General features: G+C 61.5%; 2 protein-coding genes across 3 annotated transcripts in view; one reads left to right on the plus strand and one right to left on the minus strand.

The window, feature by feature from the left end:
• Nucleotides 1–9,985, plus strand: part of EDRF1 (erythroid differentiation regulatory factor 1) — a 31,878-nt gene extending 21,893 nt beyond the window's left edge. The window contains exons 19-25 of one of the 2 annotated variants that reach the window (XM_045854429.1): nt 689–912; nt 2,796–2,954; nt 3,066–3,215; nt 4,684–4,837; nt 7,344–7,459; nt 8,267–8,418; nt 9,223–9,985. In XM_045854429.1, the coding sequence (XP_045710385.1) occupies nt 689–912; nt 2,796–2,954; nt 3,066–3,215; nt 4,684–4,837; nt 7,344–7,459; nt 8,267–8,418; nt 9,223–9,379 (1,112 nt within the window). In that variant the 3' untranslated portion in view covers nt 9,380–9,985. The remainder of the gene's footprint in view (nt 1–688; nt 913–2,795; nt 2,955–3,065; nt 3,216–4,683; nt 4,838–7,343; nt 7,460–8,266; nt 8,419–9,222) is intronic. The other variant, XM_045854430.1, reaches the window with a different exon arrangement.
• Nucleotides 9,986–10,862: 877 nt separating this feature from the next.
• MMP21 (matrix metallopeptidase 21) lies at nt 10,863–17,703 on the minus strand. The gene is made up of 8 exons (XM_045854550.1): nt 17,542–17,703; nt 16,713–17,268; nt 15,662–15,801; nt 15,287–15,428; nt 14,112–14,369; nt 12,390–12,562; nt 11,828–12,139; nt 10,863–10,969 (listed from the first exon to the last, which is right to left on the minus strand). Exons 1-7 carry the CDS (start codon nt 17,701–17,703, stop codon nt 11,831–11,833), a joined length of 1,740 nt encoding a protein of 579 aa, XP_045710506.1. The 3' UTR covers nt 10,863–10,969; nt 11,828–11,830.
• Nucleotides 17,704–23,515: the final 5,812 nt, after the last annotated feature.

Below are 23,515 nucleotides of genomic sequence, written 5' to 3' on the forward strand. Positions count from 1 at the left end.
TATACTGTCGTAAATGGTTTTGTGTGTGTGTAGGAAGAGGAAGGTGTAAGAAGGAACCTGTGCTTTCAGAGTGCCTCTGGGGGAGGAGGTGGGTGGAGGAGTGGGAACAGCGGTAGTCGGAGACCAGGGGAACTAGAGAAACCAGACCGCCTCTTACCCTCCCGGGGCTGTCTTCCGAGTCCTTACGCGGCACTGCTTCGCGCAGATGCTCTTGCTTGCCGTGGCCTCCGTCCGTCAGTGCCAGTCAGTGCAGACGAGCGTGTCTGAGGGTGTGTCCGTCTGCAGTAACTCAAAACCACAGGCCGGGGGCCGAGACCACGGGAGTCTGTGTCCCGCACGCGCTCGGGAGGGAGCTCCGGGGGCCAGCAGGGCCGGGTTCCTCGGAGGCCTCTCTGCTTGGCTCTCGCTGCGGCCGGCTCTCGCTGTGTCTTTCCTCTGCGGGTGTCCCGGTGTGTGTCCCTCACAAGAGCTCCGGTCCTGTTGGGTTTAGGCCCCGCGGTGTGACCTCATTTCACTTTACCTACCTCTTCAGAGGGCCCGTCTCCAGAGACGGCCACGTTCAGGGTGAGGGCCTCCTCGTGAATCGGGGGTAGGGGGCACTGTCTCTCGTGATCGCATCGAGGGACGCCGGCGGGGTGTACGTGGATGTCTGCTTACACTGTCTTTTTTTTCTTTTTTTTAAATAAAGTGAGCAAAAGCGTGTCTACTGCAGAGCAGCAATTGTGGAAAAAAAGCTTCTCTTGTTTTGAAAAAGGAATTCACAACTTTGAGTCGATAGGCGATGCCACAAATGCCGCCCTTTTGCTGTGCAACACGGGAAGGCTCATGCGGATCTGCGCGCAGGCGCACTGCGGCGCAGGGGACGAGTTCAAGCGTGAATTCTCACCCGAGGAAGGCCTGTATTACAATAAGGTAACGTGTTTGCCTACGGGTGGGACCTCCCCCGTTCGTGCCTCATTGTCGTTTGCCCTCGCTGCACTGAGGGAGGACAGAACCGGGAGAGGGGAAACCGGTGCCGGCCCAGGACTGCGCGGGTCGTCCGCTCACGCGGCCGTGGGCCCGGCGCGCTGAGAGGTCAGGGGTGGGGAGGACTGTGACTGGCAGGCTGAGCCGTGACGGCGCAGCACGGTGCGTTGGCTGACCGGGGGGAGGTCAGGTGGGTCACAGACCCGCACGGCAGGTGATCCGCACGGCAGGTGGAACAGAACACCGGAGGAAACGAGGGAAGGAGGGTGTCTCAGGGGTTCGCAGGAGCCTCCCAGCCTGGCACAGGCAGAGATCGTGAGGCAGAAGGCGGGCAGAGTAGATGTGCCCAGACAGAGTGTTTCACGTGCACAGCAGAAGCAGGATTGAACAGCGCACCACGGGGTGGTGAACACCTTTGTAGCGCATGGGACAGGTCAGAGGTCAGTGCCCTTGGGACATGACAGTTAGGCACCTGTGAAAATAAACTGTCCTGGGAGAAGGAAGGGCACATAATCTTGAACAAAAATTTCATATATGTAATAATAACAGTAGACGGTTAACATGTGAGAAAGATACCAAAATTTAAACTTTTATGGAATTTAAAAATTAAGTTTTTTACTTGTGAAATTAGCAAATGTTTTTTGGCAGGCGGTAGCATTCAGTGTTGGAGAGGGTGCGTGAGAATAAACATGCATGTCATCGAGCACGGGTGTCCGTGTTTTGAAAGCTGTCTTTTGTAAAAGGCCCACGTCAGTACCTGTTTTCACTAACTGAAATCTGGGGGGGGGGTTGCTTTTACAAAGAAGGTGGAAAACAAAACTCCGCCAGGCTCCCACCCCGGAGGCTGGCGCGGCCTCCGGGCGTCGAGCCCCAGAGCTGCGAGCCGTGTCCAGGCACCCAGGCTTCGTCCCCTCGCCTCCGGGCTCTGCCAGCGGGATGGGCCCGAAGCGCCGGAGAGGCCTCAGAGAGCTCGCAGGAGCGCGAGGCTTCACGTAAAACTGGACGCGATTGAGCGTTTTGATCGCAGTGGATGGAATAAAAATGTGTGCGCTCCGCTGCGGACCCGGGAACACTCAGAGAACTTTATCAATGGTCAGTGCTTTGCTCCTGCTACTGCGGCCGAGAACGGTTTCCGGGGAAGGCTCTGCTCTCCGAGGGCGGGAAACCGTGCCTCAGGACTCTCTGGGTTACATGAGGAACGGAACCCGAACAATCAGTGATGCAGTGAAGAAGAACGGCCACGGCGCGGCAGACTGTAGAGTGAAAGGCCCGTTGCAGTCAGTCTGCACTTCCACGGGGGAGGGGTGGGTGAATGCGTGCGGGAAACGAGGGCGTTCCCGCTGGGCGACAGGAGCCCGTGGGGCTCGGTCTGCTGGAGTGAGGGGTGGGGGCCGCCTGTTTTGGGGTGGTGGCGGCAGAGGGCGGGAGGAGCTGCTTGTTTCTCCAGTCTCATCTGGCAAATTCTTTCTCCTTAGACTCAGCGACCATTTTTTTTTTTTAGTGTACTTGTTACGTGGGCTGTGGTTTTCATTAAGAAAGAAAAGAGGGGGAGGCAGTGCGTCCTCACGCAGGAGCATGAGGCAGGAAGTGCTGCGGCTCCCGGCCCCTCCAGCCCCTCCCGGCCCCTCCCTGCAGGCCAGGGGCGGGAACGTGGGTTGCCCTAACTCTCCTCTCGTCGCCCAGTCGCCGAAACGGTCGGGCTGACGGACTGTTTTCCTTCCTCCTGATGCGGTCCTGTTACGAACGCCCCCCCCCGCCACCCCCGTCAGGTCCTCCTCTGGGGGACGTGGCAGGCATGTGCCCACGCTTCTGCCCCCTCTCCCGCACAGGCTGTTGATTACTACCTGAAAGCCCTGCGGTCCCTGGGGACGCGGGACGCGCACCCGGCCGTCTGGGACTCCGTGAACTGGGAGCTGTCCACCACCTACTTCACCATGGCCACGCTGCAGCAGGACTACGCGCCGCTGTCCCGGAAGGCTCAGGAGCAGGTGCCGGCGCGTGCCGGGTCGTAAAGGGGGGCTTCGGCCGGCCGTGCAGGTTCTCGTCAACTTACAGGCTTCTCTCTCTTCTTTTTGCCCCCCCTCCTAAAAACGAGACAGATTGAAAGAGAAGTCAGTGAGGCCATGATGAAGTCCCTGGGACACTGCGACGCGGACTCGGCGTCGGCCCGGCAGCCCCTGCGCCAGTACCGAGCGGCCACCATCCACCACCGGCTGGCGTCCATGTACCACAGTTGCCTGCGGAACCAGGTGCGGCCGGTCCCCTCGAAAGCGCTCTGGTGCTTCTCTGGCACTTCGGTGTCCGTTTCAAATGCCTGCTCCTCCGTGGGCTGCTTAGGGAAACTTGTGGAGTGTGGGCGTCGTCCCTGTCTTTCCTCGTGCCGTATGTTTGTGTGTCTACTATAACTGACTGGGAGTTCGTTTGCAAAATTATACATTTGCCCGGGTGTATTTTGCTTTTTTTAAAGTATAGTTAGGTTTTATAAGGACAGTTGTATGTAAATCTTGAAGCATCTATCTGTTAAAACTTTTGTTGTGAACTAGGACATGCATGTAAGAGCATGTAGAAAGTGTGGAGGAAACACATGTACAGGTTGAAGCGTGCCAGAGGAGAAGCCCTGCACGCCTCGCCCCAAGGTTGAGCAACGCAGGGGCACCGTGGGGCTCCCCCGTGGGCCCTCCCTCCCTCCGGACCCACCCAGAGCGACCACTGTCCCGGATTTTCTGTTACGTCCACACCTTGTCTGTGTTTTATCACTTAGACAGTATGTTCGCATTTCACCTGCTCGTGAACTTTATAGAATGAATCGTACTCAACATACTCTTCTGTGGCTTAAATGCCTTTCACTTAATACCATGTTTTTGAGATTCTTGCAGGTCGGTGCATGTAGCTGTTCAGTTTCTCAGTATACTCAGGAAATGATTATATCACAGCTTTATCCATTCAGTGATTCCTGAACTTCTAGGTTGTCTTAGTTTGAGCCAATTAGAAGTAATCAACCGCAAAGAGTCTTGTACGTGCATCCTGGCACTCAGACGCGTGTATTTCTAAGAATAACTCGAGGCCCAGCTTGAAGGTGCTGCCCTCCCTGCCTGCCTCCCTCCCTCCCTCCCTTCCAGGGGGGCCTTGCTTCTGCCAGGAGGCTTGTGCTCACGGCTTTTCAGGGATGGCTTTTGTTTTGCCGATTTCCCTTTCTTAGCACAGTACCAAGCAAGACAGCTCAGCTTGCGCTCAGCTGGGGCAAGGGTTTACTTCTGCGTTGCCCCATCGTGAGATTATTGCCTTTTGAGGTTGAGCTTCATCAGACAGGATTTCCTTCCACTTGGTGCTGGCCCTCGACACTCTCTCTCTGCCCCTAGGAGGCCCCCAGCCAACACTCAGGTTTGCCCAGATGGCCCAATACCCTCAGGCAGAAGCAGGCCTAAGAGGTCCGAGACAGTTCAGTTGGGAAGAGTTGTCCCTCAGCAGGTAGTGCTGAGACGGAGGGGTGTCCGCGCGCAGAGGGGAGTGGGACTCCCGCCTCCCATCACATAGCGCGTCCCCTGAGAGTGGATTAAAGACCCGGATGTAGGAGCTGAGACTGCGGGACCTAGAGAAAGACGGCACTCACCCGGGCACTCGGTGACCCGGGCTCTTGGTGACCCTGGCGGAGGCTCGGGTGCGTAGCTCCTGTGACACCCACGCCTCCGGGTTTGCCTTGTGTTCCGTTGGTGCCAGGTGGGCGACGAGCATCTCAGGAAGCAGCACCGGGTGCTGGCCGACCTCCACTACAGCAAAGCCGTGACGCTCTTCCAGCTCCTGAAGGACACGCCGTGCGAGCTGCTGAGGGTGCAGCTGGAGCGGGTGGCGTTCGCGGAGTTCCAGATGGCCGGTGAGTGCCTGTTCCCCGGTGCGGACCGCCTCCGAGTCGGGCGGGCTGCGGTCCTCCGGGGTGCGAGGAGTGTCGTTTTTGGGGTTTGGTGGTTTTTTCCCCCAGTGCCTTTGGGTAGAGACCAGGAGTCTCTCCACTTTCTGAAGTGCTGTTTAAAACTCAGAGAAATGGGTTAGGTTATGTTGGATGACTAGCAATGTTTAAGTGTAGTCCATGAGTCCTTCCTTGGAAAAAAAAAATTGTGACAAGCCAGCGTAGACAAAGACGTAAGTCTCGGCGGACAACTCGGGGACGGAAGAGCAGTTGGGGAGGGGAGGTGGTCCCCTGGAGCCCCTGCCCACGCTCACCCGGTGCTGTGGGTGCTGTGGGTGCTGTGGGCAGTGGCTCCAGAGCAGAACGCACCTGCAGATGCTGACCAAGGTCAGATTGCTGGCAGGGGGGCAGTGAGAGACAGCGCAGAGCCTTCGCGGGGCGGTCGCCCGGCGGGGAGGCGGCCTTGCAGCACAGAGTGCTCGTCCCTACTACGTCTCCGCGCTCTGCCTCGCCAGCTCCGTCCACACGGGGGTCTGTCTGGAGAACCACCCGTGTGTACGGAAGCCAGAAACAGCTGTTCACAGTGACAGCCGTTCACTTGTGTTCCCCTCAGCTGTCTTCTCCTGTGACATTACATAAGGGAGGTGCTTGGCCCGCCCAGGACTGCGCAGTGGCCCTGGACAGAGGCCGGGAAACCGGTGATGGCTTTGCTGCCCCTGGGGGGCCGGAGCCGAGAGGAGGCCCCGCCCACTGGGTGCCGGTCTGGCCTTTGTGCGTCATGAGCTGGATTGCCTGTTCAGACGGTTTCTAAACATGCTTTTCACTGAGAGCAGTTTTGGTGACTTCTGGCCAGTGTATAATGCCTGGCTGGGCGTGGGCGTCGCTGTTTCTGGGGGCAGGTTTCCAGTGGTCTTTTTGCATTTCCATCTTTGAATTTTCTGCATGTTTGAATTTCTTAAAATGAGCAAGCATCATTCTTATAAAAAAGAATAGATACTGGGAACAAATTTGTTAAGATGGTAAGTATGGTTAATTCCCTTTTAAAAAAAATCGTTCCATACCCTGAGTACCTGAGGAAAGTAATGTAAACATCTGGGGGAGCGGGCTGCTAGCCAGGTACTGGATGCTGCAGTTCAGCACGCCCTCCCCGTTCTCTCTCACTCCCCCCGTAGTTTTTCTGTAGTGCGGAGGATCCCCCCACACACACACTTTGGTTTCTGCGTGGAGTTACCGCCTGCCCTCTGCCCCCAGGAGCATTCCCACGTGCAGTCACCTGCCAGCCTTCCGGATACCGAGACAGCAGGGTGCTTGTGCTGTGAAGTTACTGGCTGTATTTACAGAGTCGTGGGTCCCCAGGACCACTGCACACCAGCTGTGACTCGGGGGGTCTCAAAGACCCCCTCAGGCGACATTTCCCCGGGAGGGCTCACAGAGCTCACCGACGCTGGTGCCCTCGCGGCCACCGTCTGTGATGGAGAAGGGGCCCCGTCGGCCGGGCAGGAGGCACAAGGGCCAGTGTCCGGGGGAGTTCTGAGCCCTCGGCCTCTCGAGAAGTTTCTGGTTGTCCCCCTCGCCCCCGTGGAGGCACGGATGGTGCTCAGTGTCCCCAGCAGCGAAGTGTGACCCTGTGCACAGAGCGTTTCCCGCGGGGCAGTTCACCTGTGCCTCGAGGTCCAGGCTTTTACTGGGGCACCAGCACGCGTGGTTGACTGCCACTCGGCTGACCTGTATGTACTCCGGGCCCTCTGGGGGTCGCGGGGCCAGAGCCTCCACAGGGCAGCAGTTATGAGGCTGCTCGGAGTGGCCCGGGGTGCCCCAGGTCTACACGGACCCCTTATCAGACAGGGCGCCCAAGGGCGTCCCGACCTGTTGGGAGCCGAAGGCCGGGGCCAGGTCTGTCGGGACACGGTTAACTCCCTGCGACGCGTCCCCGCACACGACGGAACTCAGGCTCCTGCGGCGGGGCGGAGGTGCTCTACAGCGTCTGGCAGCTGAAGGGCAGGTCGCTCTGGTCCCCGTGTGAACCAGTCTGGGCTCAGCGGGCCGGCCGGCCGCTTTGCACGGGAAGCGGGTGTGCCTGCCCTCCCGGGAGCACGGGGGCACTCAGCGCCCCAGGGACTTGGCCGCGCCATGGAGCCGGTCCACAGCGGGTGGCCTTCATCCCGCACACCCCCCCTCCTCCACGGGCCCCACGCCTGGCATTCGGGGGCTGGCTCCTGCTCCGCGCAGCAGTGCTCTCACCGGGCAGAGCCAGGTGGCGCGGCCGGACAGTCATTCTCTGCGGCTGGGCCCAGACTCCCTGCTTCCCTCGAGGGATAATTACCGAGGAAGAGTCGGGTTTGCAAGTGTGTGGGTCTTCGCTTGAACGTCCTGTACGCGCATCTGGAAGGCAGGCATTTCACCAACAAACGTTGACATCGCGTGGGCCTCTAGGTCTGTGCTCACAGGGACGACCGTTTGTGTTTAACCCCAGGTCAGAGCAGCAACGTGGGGAAGCTGAAAACGCTGTCCGGGGCCCTGGACATCATGGTGAGGACGACCCACGCGTTCCAGCTCATGCGGAAGGAGCTTGTGGAGGAGTCGGGCCAGGTGAGTGGGGGCCGGTTCCTCCAAGGGGTGAGGGTGCACAGTGAGCGTGGGGGGCGGGGGCGGTGTGTGCACGGGCACGCTTTCATTTGCAAGTGTATCTTTTTGTTGAATCCTCACCTGAGGACATGCTTATTGATTTTAGAAAGGGGAAGGGACAGAGAAAGAGAGAAACATGGATGTGAGAACCATCGATCAGTTGCTTCTTGTACATTCCCCAACTTGGGACCAAACCCGCAACCCAGGCCTGTGTCCTGACCAGGAATCAAACCTGCAACCTTTGGCTTTGCTGGGTGACGCTCCAACCAACTGAGCCACGTGGCCGGGGCTACAAGTGTGTCTTACATTTTAAAACGACTGCGTAGACCTTGGTTAGCGGGGCCCTGGAGTACCGCCCCTGTTAGGTGTTGCTTCGGTGTGTGTACTCTGTTGAGAAAAGGCCTGCACCCTCTTGTGTTCTGCACCCAACTGCTGGGCGTGCGGGCGCGGCAGGCCCCTGGGAGGCCTCCCCAGCCTGCCGGCGCCCCAGCCCTCGTGCTGCTGCTGCTGCCGCCCTGGCTGAGACCTGTGGGGTGTGAGACGGCCTCCTGTTGTATTCTAGTTTATTACAGTGCTCTGGGGAGCGGGGGGGAGGTGGCCTGGTCACTGCCACCGCCGCCGCCGCCAGCAGGGCTGTCCCTGACAAGAGGTCTCGGTTTGCTGGCTGTGGGCTCTGGTCCGGCTTGCCGGGTTGATGAGGCCCGGCCCGCCTCGTGACTGTGAGCTGCGGTTGCTGGGAGCCTGGGTTGAGCGGACTTCTCGTCGTTCCAGCCCAAGAGCGACGGGCCCTCCCCCGCGGCTGACGCGGCTCCCGGTCTGAACCGAGAAGAAGCGCTCAAACTGCTCAGCATATTCGAGTCCCGGCTGTCCTTCCTGCTCCTTCAGTCCATCCGGCTGCTGTCTCCGGGCAAGAAGAAGACAAGGTGAGTCCCACTGCTGGTGGCGGGAGTTCTTCCCCCGCACCTGGCCCGCGGAAGGCGCACAGGTGGTCCGCGCTGACGCGGGGAAAGGAGAGGTGGTGCTCCTGCCTCGGCCCCGGGGGAAGCCCCGGGCCTCCTGTGCGCACGGCTCAGTGCAGAACAGCACCCGAGGGCCTGCCTCACGTGCCCGGCGCCCTGACACTTCACATACGCTGGGGGGCAGTAGTTCTGTGAGTCAGGAGTCTGGGCCTCGGGTCCACGCTAATTCTCGCGCCGGTGAAAGCAGCCCCACAGTCACTCAGACCCGTGCTGGCTAACCCAGCCGGGGACCCTCAGGCTGGGTGGGGGCTGGCGGAGGTGCTGGGAGCTCCCCTCGCCCCGCCTGTCTCCACGGCATTTTCCTGGTAGCGTGTCGCACCTGATGCGCTTCTCTTCCGGTTGACTGCGTGTCCGCCCCACCTGCCCGCCCCCCGGCCCCCCAGGTAGAACACAGATGACGGCGTGAAGGCGGGACTTCCGTCTGCCCTGCTCGCACACACGCGGCACCCAGGTGTCCGTGAAAGGCACGAGCGTTGGCTCTGATCGGTGTGCAGACATGAATGTCCAGAGACGGGCCCCCAGCAGCGGCTCAACGAGGAGTGTGGAGCGGGCCCTCACGGAGCGCCGGCCCCCCTGCGGGGGCGGGGGCGGGGGCGGGGGAGGGGGCGGGGGAGGGCGGCCGGCCCGCCCTGCGGGGGCTCTCCCTGGGCAGGCGGTGGGTGCCGCTCTTCACGGCCTCCTTTCCCGTTCCGCCCTGTTTTCACCCAGCAGTGACTCGGAGGGGGACGCGGCCCTCAGGACCAACAAGCACGTCTACTCGCAGCTGCTGAGGGCTACCGCTAACCGGGACACGAGTCTCTTGGAGAGGGTCGACATCCTCCTGCACCTGCTGGGCCAGCTCGCGGGGGGCGGCGCCGTCCAGTGACTCCCGGGGCCGCGTCCGCGCAGGTGCGGCCCGTGCCTTCCGCACTCGGGCACCCCCGCCCCTCGGTGCTTCGTTCAATTAAACGCACAGGAAATGCCACTCCCAGCAGGCACCGCTGCGGGAACGCGGCGTGCTCGTCACCCACGGCGAGGCCGGCGGGCCGGCGGCTCGGGCTTCCTCACGGACGGTGTGGGACCAGCGTCCGGTGCCGCCTCCTCCGAGGAGAGAGTGGAGCTCGGCGTCAGCAGCCTTGCTGGGATGCGGCCACACTTCTGAGTGCTCTGGAGTGTGTTCGAGCTACGTGGGTGTGAGACACAGTTGTTTTGGGTAAACGTTACTGTGGGTCAAGGGGACTTTCCCATCCAGGTGACTCTGGTGGTTCAGGTGGGTTAAACCTACGGCGCTTCCTTCCGGGCGGCGCAGGAGGAAGAGGCCGGCCCTTCCGAGCGTCAGGCCGGGGTGTCGGAACGCCAGCCGCCTCGCGGTCGTCTGTCGGTGCATGTGCGGGGGGGGCCCGTGTGCTTGGACCTCGCTCGTGTGGGAGCTGGTCAGGGGCAGACACTGCCCTCCTCTTTTATTTTAAACTTGAAACTGTGAATAAGGTAAGAAGACTATTTTGAGTAAATAAATTATTTATTTAAAATACCTGTCTTTTTCTGTTTCGCATTCTTCACATTCAGTTTTGATGTGAACTCGTTTAATTAATTTTACAAAGTCAAGATTAAAACAATACAAATAAAATCTGCCACGCACTGGATCCTCACTAGGATATCATACGTAGTACTTGGCACGCGGCTGTGTCCGGGGCACAGACGTGCTGCGTTGGCGTTTCCCCGGGCCCCGGTGGGCAGTGCGGTGCTTGCCCTGTCAGGCGACAGACAGCTGGGTTTCTGTGCATGACGCCGTGGCGCACGAGAGCACGCCCTGCAGCGCCACCTGGGTCGTCGGACACCGTGGTGCGCCAGCACACCCTGCAGCGCCGTCTGGGTCGTCATCCCTGCAGCTCTGCCCCCGCCTGGCAGCCCCTCCAGCCGCACTGCTGTGAAGGGCGCTGGGCTGTGCTCGGGAAGGGTGCGGAATAGGCTCCTTTGAAGGTGCATTTTTACACACTGCTTTCTCGTGCGCTGAGATTTTCAGGTGTTCCCCTTGACGGTGAGCTGACCTCTGGCAGAGCTGGCAGGGCTCTCTCGCCCTGTGTCCATGCCCTTGTCGGTTTGCATTGTCCTTGGGACAGATTTGCATCCATTCTCAGAAACTGCACGGGGAAGCACGTCAAGTTCTGACTACACCGGAAAGCAGCTGTGCGAAATCAGCAGTGCCTCTTGTTGGGTCAGCTGTCACTCTGTCCCCTGGGCCAGCGCTCGGTCCGGGTCGCCGCTGAGCTGGTCAGACCTGCTCACGGGGAGGCCGCCTCTACCTCTCGTTTGGAGGAAGAGTTTCAGAACCGGCTCCGCATCCGCAGGAGGAGGCTGGAGGTGGGGACGGAAGCCTCTGCGCAGCCCAACAGCCTTGCAGTCGGAGGAGGATTTGTTTCTAAACGGGAAGATGCAGATCCTAGCTGTCCTCCCTTGTCACAGCAGCAGTGTGGAACTGTCACAGGGCGGTGGGGAGGCTTTTAAAGTGTGTGTAATTTGCCGATTTTGATTTAAATAAGCTTACAAATGCGGTGTCCCAGCTGTTCCTCCAAAGGCGGCGTGGTGTTTGGGCCCCATCAGTGGGACAGCTGAGTCTTTCCCAGTCGGTGTCAGCGCCCGAGTTCTGTCCCCGTCGTCACATACGGACGTCGGGGTTTGTTCGTATTAAGGAGCTACATTATGGGACCTCAAAGGGACGTGGTGCCTGCCTTAGAGGTAGCTGATACAGGGAAACACCCAGTTAGCCCTCGGGACATAAGCAAACCTCTGCGTACAGAGTTCCATTGGGAAGGGGCGGGGCTAGGAAGCTGTCCGGGACCACGTGGGACGCAGGCCTGTGTTCAAGCGAAGAGAGCCCCAAGGAACGGACAGTGTCGGGGCACCAGGCCCGAGTGAGGAAAGGGGGGTCAAGGGCCACCACTGCGTCCGACCTAAGGGTCCCTGGGCAGGACCCTTAAGGGAGTGGCGTCTTCCCATCTCCTCCGGACGGACGTCCGTGGGGGGGTGGCGGGCAGGCGTGTCGGGGGCGGGGCTGCAGCGCCCTAGCGACCGCGGCAAAGGAAGATTCCTGAGCACTTCCTTTAACCTTTTCTAAGCAAATTTGGTAAAATCGGTAAAATTATTTTTTGCCTAATTGATTTTTAGATCAAGTATTTTAAAGGTCCAATTAATACTTTCTCCCGTGGTTCTAACTTAGCGAGCCCTGTTCACCTCGGTTACCGGAAGTCGGGTGGGTTTTCTTGGTGAAAGAAATCTGACTTCGTGTCTCGGAAGAGAACCCCGCCGGCTCCCTGCGCCCGCCCGCGCCACTCACCGCTCACGACATGTCCAGCGTGGAGGCGTGCACGTCGCACACGTCAAACCACTTCCGGGAGACGCGCTGCCGGGGGAACACGCCATTGGGCGGGAGCCCCGCGCGCCGCCCCCGCGGCCGGTCGCCGTCGCCCGCCACTCGCCAGTAGGCGCTGCCCTTGAGCAGGAAGACCGCCTTGTGCGCGTAGGAGTAGTACGCCGCGTCCAGGTCCCGGAGCGGGTGGTCGCGCGGCTCCACCGCCGGGAAGGCGTCAGCCATCTGCTTCGGGTAGGACCCGAGGACGCGGTTCCTGTTCACGTCGAACGCGAACACCTGCGGATCGAGGGAGCAGGACTGGCCTTTCCGAAGACCACCGATTCGGAGCAGTGAGGCGGGCCAACCTGTGTCTCCGCCCCAAGGGCCTCGGGCTGCACGTTCTGGACCAGGTCCCCCGTGATGGGACATCTGCCGCGGCCGGACCGGCCCGAGGCGACCGCTCAGCTCTCAGCCGAGCACTTGGCCGCCTGGGAAAAAGGTCAGTTAGGGCGGACACGGCCGCACCAGGCGGCAAAGCCCCACTTACGAGGGACCCCCTGAAGAAGTAAATCAGCTGCTTCCTCCGGTCGTAGAAGGCGGTGTCCAGCGGACTAGGGACGCCCGGAAACCCTTCCGAAATCAACCTGGGGTAGGCTTTTCCTTGCTCGTCCTCCGTGTGGGCCTGGTCCCTGTCGCTGTCGTATCTCCAGTATTGCGTCCCTGAGAGCCAAACAAAAAAAACAAAAAACAAAAAACGCCACCGCGGCTTATTACAGGTAAATCAGGAATGGCAACCCAGCTGGCTTCCCACATGGGCCCCAGTGTGCCAGGAGGTCCTGACGCCCTGCGGGGGGACAGCCGGACTGGCGGCAACGCATCTAAGTTGCACCTGCCTCCGACCCGCCCCCTCCCCAGGGCCGCTTGTTTCAGGTCCTGAGTCACTTCTTGTTGGGCCCCAGCGGTGGTCCGGGGGTCGCCAACACCCGCTGCAGTTCAGCACTTCTTCCCTTTTTTTTTTTTTTAAGATTTTATTTATTTTTAGAGAGGGAAGGGAGGGAGATAGAGAAACATCAATGTGCAGTTGCTGGGGGTCATGGCCTGCAACCCGGGCATGTGCCCTGGCTGGGAATCAAACCTGCGACACTTTGGTTCGCAGCCCGCGCTCAATCCACTGAGCTACGCCAGCCAGGGCTCAGTTCAGCACTTCTTAAACCTTGGGAAAATGTCTTCCTGACTCTGAAATACCCAAACGACAAAAGCCTACTTGACAGATTTCTTTGTGCGACTGAACTAAAGGAATTCCCTGTGCGATGTGAAGGAAAACTAAGACTAAATTTACTCCCAGATTTCTCATGGCAGAATCTGCTGGCCAAGTCCTTCCGGGCTGGCTGTGGCCTCGTCGGCTCTCCCCCAGCCACCTAACCTTCGGACTCCGAAGCAGTGTGGTTGCATTGCCAGGAAGCGGGGCAGCGAGGGGAAGAAAAAGCAACCACAAGGCCATGTTCATGATGCGACTCCCTGGGTCTGGTTCGCAAAGGCGGCCCGCTGGCCTGGCCGCTGGGGTGCTCACCAAGCCCTGCAGGCCCCACCTCCGCAGCTGCCTCCTGCAGGACTCAGACCTCCGCGCCCAGGAACTGCTGCTGTGCCCCGGTCGCCGCCTGCTGGCTGATGCCTGGTCCTGGGCCTGGTGTTCCGGCTTCCCTGTGGCGGGGCTAACCCTGTCCTTCCAGCCTAATCCCGCCGCACGAGGGCCCTGCCACCGCCAGGTCTAGGGCTGTGAGCCTGACCCCCACCGCCTCCCCCGCCCCCTGCCTCCCCACACACACACTACTCAGGTCCCCCCCATCTGTCCAGTCTGGGCCAAGCCCTGACTCCTGGGTGGCTCCAGCACCCTATTCTGGGGCGACAGTGGCCAGCTCTGCTTATTGCGCCCCTTCAGACGGACTGTGCCTCTCGTGGGCTTCTAAGGTGGTTCTCTCTGCAGGGTCAGATGGGAACTTCCGAATTGGGGGGGGGGGGCCCTTTCGGACAGCTGTTCGGCAGCCCCTCAGAGCCCGCGCAGCGTTCGCTCACGCATGCGCATCCGGGGCACTCTGCGCCCGGGTGAAAGGATGGGGACCCCGCACACCCCCCGCGCACTGTCTGATGGGACAGGCGGAAAGGAAGTACTTCCCAGAGCGTCACAGAAGCGTCCTCGGTGAGGGCCCACGGCCTTTGTTCTGACGGCATTTGTTTAGTAAGAGAAACGGGGCCGCGCGAGGGCCTCTACCTTTGAAAAAGTAACGCTCGTCCCTTCCCCACGTCCAGACGTGGACGAAAGCGTCTATGTCTTGCGCCGGGAGTCCGTGCCAGCCCGCGAGGATGGGGATGGGGTCCCCGTAGCGGGTCCGGTTGTTCCGGTTTTCGTAAAGCCAGTACCAGCTGCGGCGGAAGAAGTAGGTGCTGAACCTCACCGTCACCTCTCCGTGGTGGTTTCTCTCCCTGCGAATCCAGTCAAAGGCAGTGTCAAATGCGCCTTCGCAGGAACCTTAAAAAAAAAAAAAAGAAGGTCCAGCCCTTGACACCTGGTGCAAAAACCAGCGGTTCCCTCTCTCCTGGGTGACTTGTGCAGAGAGCACCGCTAGGCTGAAGCTTTCTACTGAGACATCTTAGAGCCAGACACGGTGGGGGAGTGGGAGTAAGCCTCCCCCGGTGGAGGGCAGGGAGCAGGAGGCAGCCGGTGGCCCCCCGACAGGCCTGGGCACAGGAGCCGCTCCAGCCCCGTTGTAAACTGTGCCCTGGCTCACCGTCCGAAGGCCTGTACTGGGAGGCCAGCGACACGGCCACCTTAAGTCCAGCTGACGCCCCCTGATGGCTGCTCTGGCTTCTCCGCAGGGAGGAGGTTTGGCTCTGGGCACAGCTGAGGGAGATACCCCCGAGTGGTGGTGTGGTGCCTGACCTGCCCTCCAAGGGGCTCCGTGGTGAGAATGGGATGCTGTGGGTGGCACCGAAGTGGGCACGGTCCCTGTTTCAGACGGAAGAGTGGAGGGTAGCTCCCTTCCCTGCAGCTGCGGAGCCGAATCATTCCTCACTTCCATCAAATAATGAACCGCCGGCCCTCGGGCCTGAACAATCAGACAGACATTACAGCTTATCCCGGCATGGCCGTGCTGTTCCGTGCCTGAGATCACGGACGACTTCTTCCAGTGGCTCCCAGCTCCCGTGGCTCTAGAGGGACACCCTGGCTGGGCGGCCAGCCTGCGTTTAGAAAACCACCCTGTCCCAGGAATACGGTGTGTCATGAGAAAGCGGACAGAGAACGAGCAAACGCAAGGGGGTGCGCAGGCCGCCTTTCACGGTCTCGGAGCCTCACGGCAGCTGCCCGGGGGCCGTCGGGCTGAGGAGCGAGTGGGGTCCTGCTGCGCCCCGCCAGCCCCGAGGGCGAGCTCTCCGTGCAGGTCTTACCGTACAGCTTTTGGATGGCTTTCCTGTCTGACCAGTCCAGCTCCAGCGCAGGCCCCTGGGGGACGTAATTCGGCTGCATTATGGATCCTGGCCTGTAGCTGTGCGGCAGGCCCAGCACGTGGCCGATCTCGTGGACAGCCACCTAGGAGGGAACACAGGCCACCGGTGCGGTGCAGCCCTGGCTGTCCGGGCGCCACCCCACCCCCGGGGCAGGCTGCTCTGGGGGGGAGTATGCTGGGGGGGGAGGGAACCTTCTCAGGGGGACGCAGACACTTCAGCAGAGAGGCCCTGGCCCCCCGTACTCCCACCTGCCCGTGCAGCTCTGCCCTCTGCTGCCTCATTGCTGTGCCCAGCAGCCAGCACGAGACCGCTGACCTTGAGGAGGCTGATGCCCATGTCACTGGTGGGAGGGGTGAAGTGCTCGTCATCGTCGAAGTGAATGTCGCCCAGGCGCCAGGCGTGTGCAAACTCCTGCCCGCTCCCGTCGAAAACCCGAGGACAGCCCAGGTGCCGGCCTGGCCAGGGGAGAGGGAGGCGGGCCAGGTGAGTCGGGGGTGCCCACTGCACAGACCCCTTACCTGGCGGGGAATGTACACCCTGGTGGGGTTTCCCAGCTTGAGGGGACTGCGGTCCCGTAGCAGGAGCAGCGACCCCGGACCAGCCCCTGAGCGAGAGGAGCAGTGAGACTCGGCTGTTTATAAACTGGGTCACTAGGTTTAAGGGCGCAGACAGCCGGGCACCCAGTGTGCTGGGAGCCGAGAGCAGAGCCCGGGCTCCACTTGTCTGCGAGCAGGGGTGCGAGGTGGGCGTGGGTTGCTGGAGGCCTGCAGAGGAGACCAGAGCCGCGCTGGACCCCATGGGCTGGACCCCACTAGCTGAGTGCCCAGCAGGAACACAGGTGCTGCCCAGTGGTCACACCCTTGCATTTGTAGCGTTTCCCCGCCACCCGTGCCTTGTGTACTTCCCGCATTAGGGAGTTGTGAGACCAGCGGCGCAGCTGTTAGCACCCAGCTGGGGCCTGGGGGACAGCCACCCCGTCTGCTGAGTGCCCTGAGCCCCTGTGAGCAATGCTCACGGCTGACCTGCGCTGCTCTCCCTGTGAGACCCTGTGGGCTTTTCGCAAGGTGGCACGCCTGTGCCCTTCCGAGTGAGTCATAACAAAGCTACATCTACAGAGGGCTTACAGTGTGCCTGTGCCAGGACAGGTGCCCTCTCAGAACAGCCTGGGAGGCGGGGTTGGTGCCACCGCAAAGCGCCCTGCGGGTGACCACGCGGAGCAGGAGGCCAGGGTGGGGCTCCCCAGGTCACCCTGTTCCACCTGAAGCTCATGCTAACTGGTCCCTACCTCGGGCTATGCGGGGAGGTAGAGAGGGCCCTGCTGCCTGCAGAGAGGACAGGGCGGGGGCAGAGTCTCCACCCTTCGTACCTCGTCCAAAGCCCAGCTTTATGTCAATGGTGGCCGCAGGGGCAGTGAGGTCCTCCCGGAAGTTCAGGGGCATCACCTCGCTCCACATCCTGAAGGCCAGGCGGAAGATGTACCGCTGCTCCTGCACGGACAGCTGGCTGCTGTAGCCCTCCCCCATCAGCCTCCAGGTTAGGGTCCTTTTGGCGAAGGCCAGGGTGCCCCCACTCTGCGGGGAGCCCTCAAGCTGCCAGCCTGGCCCTGGAAACAGCAGATGTAGGAAGCGCTTCGGGCGGGGGCGTGGGGTCAGTGGGGTCCGGGGTGCGGTGCTCTTGGCCCGCAGCTGGGGCAGCTCATCGGAGACGCCGCAGCGAGGCCGGTTCATGGCCGCCAGCGTGGCCGCGTCCAGCTTCCCGCTGGCAGGCAGCGCGTTGACTTTCTGGAACCTGCGGAGGGCTTCAGCCAGGGCGGCGCCCTGGGGACCCTCAGGCGGCTGGTCACGGCGGGGACCCCGGGGCACTGGGGCCGGGAACCCCGCCCCCGGGGTCCCCTCCGCCCAGCCGTATTTAGACAGGAACCGCTGCGGGGAAGAAACGCACCCGTCGGTGGGGGGCGCAGCTGAGGGCGCACTCCACACCCGTGTCCTCTGATCGTTCATGCCATGCGGGCCAGTGGGCATCTGCGTGACGCCATCCGTGTTTACTACCCTGTGTATTTACTTCCGCTGGGCGGCATTTCTACCCTGCTATTGGTGGTTTGTGCGAGGTCCAGCACTCGACAGGCGTACGCACACCTGTGCGAGTGCGTGCGTGCGTGCGTGCGCGCGCGTAGTCGCAGCCTCGGCTTCCCCTACCTGCGCAGCGCGGAGGTTGGCGATGGGTGTGGCCCGGCGCAGCGGGGACGGCGCCAGGTCCCAACGGCCCCGGCTGTGGAAGAGGGCCTCTGGCTGGGCAGGCCGCGGGGCCGCGAGCCCGCAGAGCAGCAGGGTCAGCCGGAAGATGGAGTCCACAAGCATGGCCCTGTCCGAGCCGCCTTCCCGCCTCTGAGCCGCTGTCTCCCCTCCTGCGGGAGGCCCGGGACTTCTTATCGTGTGCTGCCGAGGGCCCCGCCCTTCTCACCCGAGTGCGAAGTGTGCCCACCAGGGGCAGCAGGCCCTGCGGGCCGCTCTTTGAAGACCCCGGGACCACCCCTCTTGAAGCTGGGTGAGAACGCCCCCCTCTCCCCCAGCTCCGTTTGCAGAGTCCTCCAGCAGCCGCAGGGCACGCATGCGGCAGCAGCGGCTGTGTTTACCAGGGGTCGCTGGGTGGGCGTGGCTGCGGCCTGCGAGCTGGTGGGAGTGGAGGCTCGACACCCACACACCCGCCCCGGCAGCCCCGGCTGAGCGCCGCACCTGCTCTGAAACACCCGGACCATTTAGTTTGCTCGAAGTTTGGGTCTGTTTTTGTGGAGGGAGTGGAAATTGCTTTAACTTTTTTTAGCCTTTTATTTTTTTACTTGTCAATTACAGTTGACATTCAGTATTATTTAATACTAGTTTTGGGTGTGCAGGTTAGTGGTTACACATTTATATAATTTACAAAGTGATCGCCCCCCATAAGTCTGGTACCCCCATAAGTCTGGTACCCGCACACGGCACCACACGTGTTTCCTGTGCTGTCTTTACAGGCCCGTAGTGGGGGTCCTTTGGGGTTGGGAGCTGGGGTTTGGGGAATTGTAGTTTGTTTATCAGATTTTTTTCTCACTGCTTTTCTTTCTCTTTATAAAAGGAATACTTAATCACTATAGGAAAATGTAGATTCTGAAAGTACTGAGAATAAAGGAGGGAATCCTGTGATTCAGATGGCAACGTTTTTGTGAACATTCTTGCAGAGATATATAGATATATATACATTTAGTGTACATGCATGGAGAAGTACCTCTGTGTGTGAAATTTCACATAAATGGCATATTCTCTACTTTTTTTTTTTTTTTAGAGAGAGGAAGGGAGGGAGAAAAAGAGGGAGAGAAACTTCAGCGAGAGAGAAATGTCGATCGCTTGCCTCTCGCCCGCACCCAGACCGGGGACCTCGGCCTGTGCCCTGGCCGGGGATGGAGCTGCTGAGCCACACCGGCCAGGACATGTTCTCTGTTTTACTCTGTTGTCGGAACTTAGTGGAGTGTCATGTGCGTCTTTGTGTCTCTGTGAGCGTGGGTGTTCATCGTCCTAGATCACGGCCACACGGAGCTCGGTCTGTGCATCAGGGGTTTTCATCAGAGGATAAGCGAGAGCCACACCTGAGGCTCCGGAACATGCCCCGGGCCGCACTGCCCCCCTCCCCTGCCACCCCAGGAAAGCAGCGCACGGGAGGGAGAGGGCGGGCAGGGCCAGGATGCTGTGCAGAGTGTCCAGGGCGCCCGAAGGACGAGGTCCTCTGGCCGTGACCGCAGGTGAGCGCCTGGCACCGCGCTGTCCAAGGTCAGAGCCGGTGCGGGGCCGTGGGGCGGCTTTCAGTCATTTATTCGCTCATCGTCCGGCAGATCCCGTGACTGTCCTAGGGACAGGGAGGACCCAAGGGAACACGATGGGATCATCCTCCACCCTCACGGAACTCCTGTTCTCCCGGGGAGGAAGACGGTAAACAACACTGAACGAACAGCTCAGAGGGTGACGGGCTCCTCACTGGGAGAACCAGGTGCCTGGGGGGTGGGGCGGGGGGGGTGTCATTGTCCAGGTGGGCAGGAGGCAGCTCTTGGAGATGTGGAACTTGAGCAATGGAAGAAAAACGTGATGTGCCCCTATGTTTGCCCGTTTGCTCACCTGTGCTAACAACACACGCGGGTGACCGCCCATCCGACCGGTGACCAGTGGCTGCCGCCCCCCCCCCACTCCGTGCGGCTGAAGCCAAGCAGGACTGCTGGGCGGAAAGGTGTCGCCCCCCCCCCCCGCCCCCCGGCTTCATCGACTTTTCTTCTCTTTTCTAATTGCAGTCTCAAACTGTGTTTCGATTAGCAGACAAACCCTGTTTTCTCTGGGGAAACAAAACCCAGAAAAGGTGCAGGGCTTAGGACGACACGACCCAAACCGCTGTCCAGCCGTCCTCCCCGCGCCAGGCGGCTGGGGTTCCGAGTGTGGAACAGAACTGAGAACTCCGCGCCCGGAGCTGCTGCCCCGAGGGCTGATGTCACACAGCCCAGGTCTGACGGGGTGAGGGACGCAGAGGGCGCCTGTTTGTTCCGCGGGCTCTGGCTTGGGACCGCTCCTGAGCGACAGCTGGGCCCAGTGGGGACAGTCACATCCCCCCAGGGATCTGGGGGGCCAGGTGTTGATTGCTGCAGGGCCCTGTTCTCTAGTTAACGTCTTTCTCTCTCTCTCTTTTTTTTTTCATGTCTTGGGCCGTCGGCCTCATGCAGGTGCGGATGACGGGACCCCGGGAAGCGTGCCTGCCACCTGCCGGTGTCCGGGAGGGCTCCTCTCCCCGCCGCGGCCCAGCCTCTGCAGGGCCCGGCTCCTCCAGGTCCCGAGTGTGCGGCTGAGCAGAGTGTGCGCGCCAGGTAAGTCGGTGGGATTTTGGAGGGAAACGGCAGAGGAGGGTGTGTGACCTACAGGATGCGGGACGAGGCCCTTGGGGAAACCAGGTCCCGGTCTGTGCAGCACACGCCTGTCTCTGAGCCTGGGGGAGGGATTGGCTGGAAGCTTCCAGACTCTCCTTAAGTGCTGAGCTGGCATCACCCAGTTGTCAGTGGGAGAATTGAAAGCACTTCTCCTGTAATACACATTGTCCACCAAATGGGTTTGCTGGTCTCCACAATGCACTGCGAACGTAACATCTGGAAAGAGACCGTCCTAAGTTATTCCTACAGAAGGTCTTTAAGCCGAAGGGGCCGCTGGGAGTCAAGTCTGACGTGGAAAGGGAGCACGCTCTGGCGTTTGGGGGGAACCGCCTGCTGGTTCCTTATAGCTGCACGTTACTGCCTGCGTCAGGGGAGAGGTTTTCACGCTCTCTGCCCCGCTGCCCGTCTTCTCTGTGACCTCCCATGTCAGTCGCTTGCCATCCACGGATCACCCCCCACCCCACGCTGGGCCGGCTGGGCTCCGAGGCCTCCCCGGGACACACCGCTGTGGGTCACAGGCAGGAGACTCTGGTTTGGGGGTCGTTCTCCCTCCCTGGAGGAAGCACACTCAGGTTGCCCCACGGCCGTGGGGGGAGAGGAGGGGAGCCCCGGTCACTGCCTGCCTGCCCCCCCCCCCCCCCCGCCCAGGTGCGTGCTTGACCTCGGCGCCATGATTGAGAGGGTGGACGTCGAAACAATGTTGCTCATCTGTGGCGGCTTGCTGATCGCAGCCTTCTTCCTCCTGTGCTGTTTCCTCTGCGTTTACTGCAAGCTGGCCAGCGTCTTGAGGTGCGTGAGTGGGTGAGAGTGAATGAGACCCCTCCCGTGGGACCCCCGGGGCTCTCTGCTGGAGCAGGGCCCCTCCTTGCCCTGGGGCCGCACCCTGGCTGAGGTCGGGAGCAGCAGGCAGGTCTGGAAAGGCAGAGGCCGGTGAGCACAGGACCTTGGCTTCTTCCCCTCCTGGCTTGGGTTTGTGAGCTCCCAGGTGAGAGTTGTCAGCCCGGCCGGCAGGTGGCTCTGTGTGTCAGTGCTCCCTGCTGTCACCTGACCCTGTGGAGTGCACCCTCAGCTGTGGGACTCAGCTTAGGGGCGGCCCTCCCTGCGCCCCGGGTCCTGCAGACTGCAGACTGCGGGCGGGCCCTGTCCCTGAGTGTCTGCCTCCCGTTCACGCAGAGGGCAGGCTGAGCCGGCCTCCCCGGGCCTGAGCCGGGGGCTCTCACCCTGTTCCCTCACTCACTGCCCACGGCCTTGGGGACAGAGAAGTGGGCCTGCGAGACTGTGTGAAGATCCCGGGGGGCGCCTGACAGTGGGTGTAGGTCAGGGTGACACCTTGGAGCTCTTGTCAAAGTGTGTCTCACTGTATGTGGGGCACAGGCGCAGCCTTCCCAAAGGTGAAACGAATGGGGTGAATCTGGGGTGCTGGGGAGTCCCATATCCGGGGCTCATGGCCTGCGGCCCCTCCCACCACACTAAACTGGCACCAGGCGCTGACCAGGTCAGACCAGCCGCCCCGGGGGCCAGGCCTGCAGCCTGCGTCCCTGGAGCCACTGTACCCTCCCTCGACGTTCATGCAAACGTCTGGGAAGGACCGGGTGAGAACGGGGGGCGGGGCCGAGGTACAGTCTCGGGCTGCGGGCACACGGCGTGGTTTGCCCAGCCGAGAACAGCCGTTGTGAGAGGTGGGCTTTAAAAAAGACACCTAATCTGTGCTTTTTACAAAACCCCTGCAGGAAGCTGTGATGACCGGCGGTGCTGACCCCGGAGGCCAGCGATTGGGGGCGGGAGGCGGCCATGCTGAGGCGCTGCCCTCTCTGCACTGGCCACTGTCAGTGCCCCCCAACCCGGCTGTGCAGAGACTGCCCCCCAGAGAGGTGGGCCCCCCCGCGCCCCGGGGCCGCGGGCCACGCCCTGAAGTACAGGCATCCATGCCGAGCTCAGCTGCCTCCTGACTCCGTTCTTCGCAGGTGGTCGGGGCCCCCAAAGGCAGGGGCTGCGCTGTCCCTGGCCCCGGGCCCCAGTGCAGGGCCCACACTCAGCGGGTGTCGGGGGTTGGGGGTGGGCAGGGAGGGCGACCGCGCTGACCTCTGTCAGTGCACCTCGGACCTCGAGACACAGCAGCAAGCCCGAGCCGTGTCGGTGAGAGCGTGCAGTGCACTGCTTACTGGTCACCAGCGCTGTGCTCCTGGCCCGCTCCGGGGCAGTGGGGGCACCGCCCCGAGCTGCCGTGGAGACACCCAGGAGGGCCGCGCTCAGGCCTCTGTTGAGGGAGCTCAGAGGGCAGGAGGGAGTCCTGGGCACCTGGGACCCGGCCCTGGGCGTCTTGTTTCCAACCCTCCTCCTGGGGCCACGCTGCTTCCCTGCCTGGGCTTCCAGAAGCTTCTGGGCTGCTACCTTCCTTCTCGTTCCCAGCAGAGAAGTCCAGGCACAGCCCATCATGGGAGGGCCGGTTCTCGTCCCCATCCCGATCCACACGTCCGGGTCCTCATCGGTGGCAGCTCTGCAGGGGGCGGGGGCGGGGGCAGGGCCACGCAGAGCAGGGGGAGAAGAGGGACCTGGGTTCCCGGGCCTTGCTTGCTCCGTGTGGGGAATCCTGTGTGACACTCACTCGCGGGCTTTTCACCGAGTTCGGGGCGTGCACTGGGTGCCCCCCCTGTGACTGACGTCGGGACGGAGAGGGCCGTTCCCCATCCTCTGCCCAGATAGCCCCCACCCGCAAAGAGCGCGTCTCTGGGACTGGAGGGCGGGGCCCAGTTCCCCGAGCACCTGGCCCCGGGCAGCCGGCCGGGCTCCATCCCTGAGTCCAGTCGGCCTCCAGGCCCCCGGGCTCAGAGGTGCTCCGGCCGGAGGCCTGTGGTTCCAGGAGCCCCACTAAGTGGAGGGCGGTCAGACCCCTGCACAGACACTGTTATAGAAGCTCCTGCAGCTCTGGGTCAGCGGGTCTGTGCCCGGCCCCGCCCCACTCGGTCCCGAGGGTGGCTCTGGGTTCCGCCGCCCAGTTTCTTTGTGTCACAGACACACCTGGTGGGGTGGCTTGGGGACATGTCATAGGGAAGGCCCGTCACCAACCGTGAATGCAGAGAGGGGTGAAAAGACCGATTCTCCCGTAAGGACTGTGTGTACCTCCTGAGCAGGGTCGTGCCTGCTAACAAGACTAAAGGAACAGTTGCCAGGGCAACCGTGCTACTTCAGCTTTTGTAGTTTTTATCAGTAGTTTTTGAAATGAAGACTTCTAGTGC

This window comes from Phyllostomus hastatus, unplaced genomic scaffold (genome assembly GCF_019186645.2).
Source record: "Phyllostomus hastatus isolate PE091 unplaced genomic scaffold, TTU_PhHast_1.1 phas_scaffold_1066, whole genome shotgun sequence".
Lineage (NCBI taxonomy): Eukaryota > Metazoa > Chordata > Mammalia > Chiroptera > Phyllostomidae > Phyllostomus > Phyllostomus hastatus.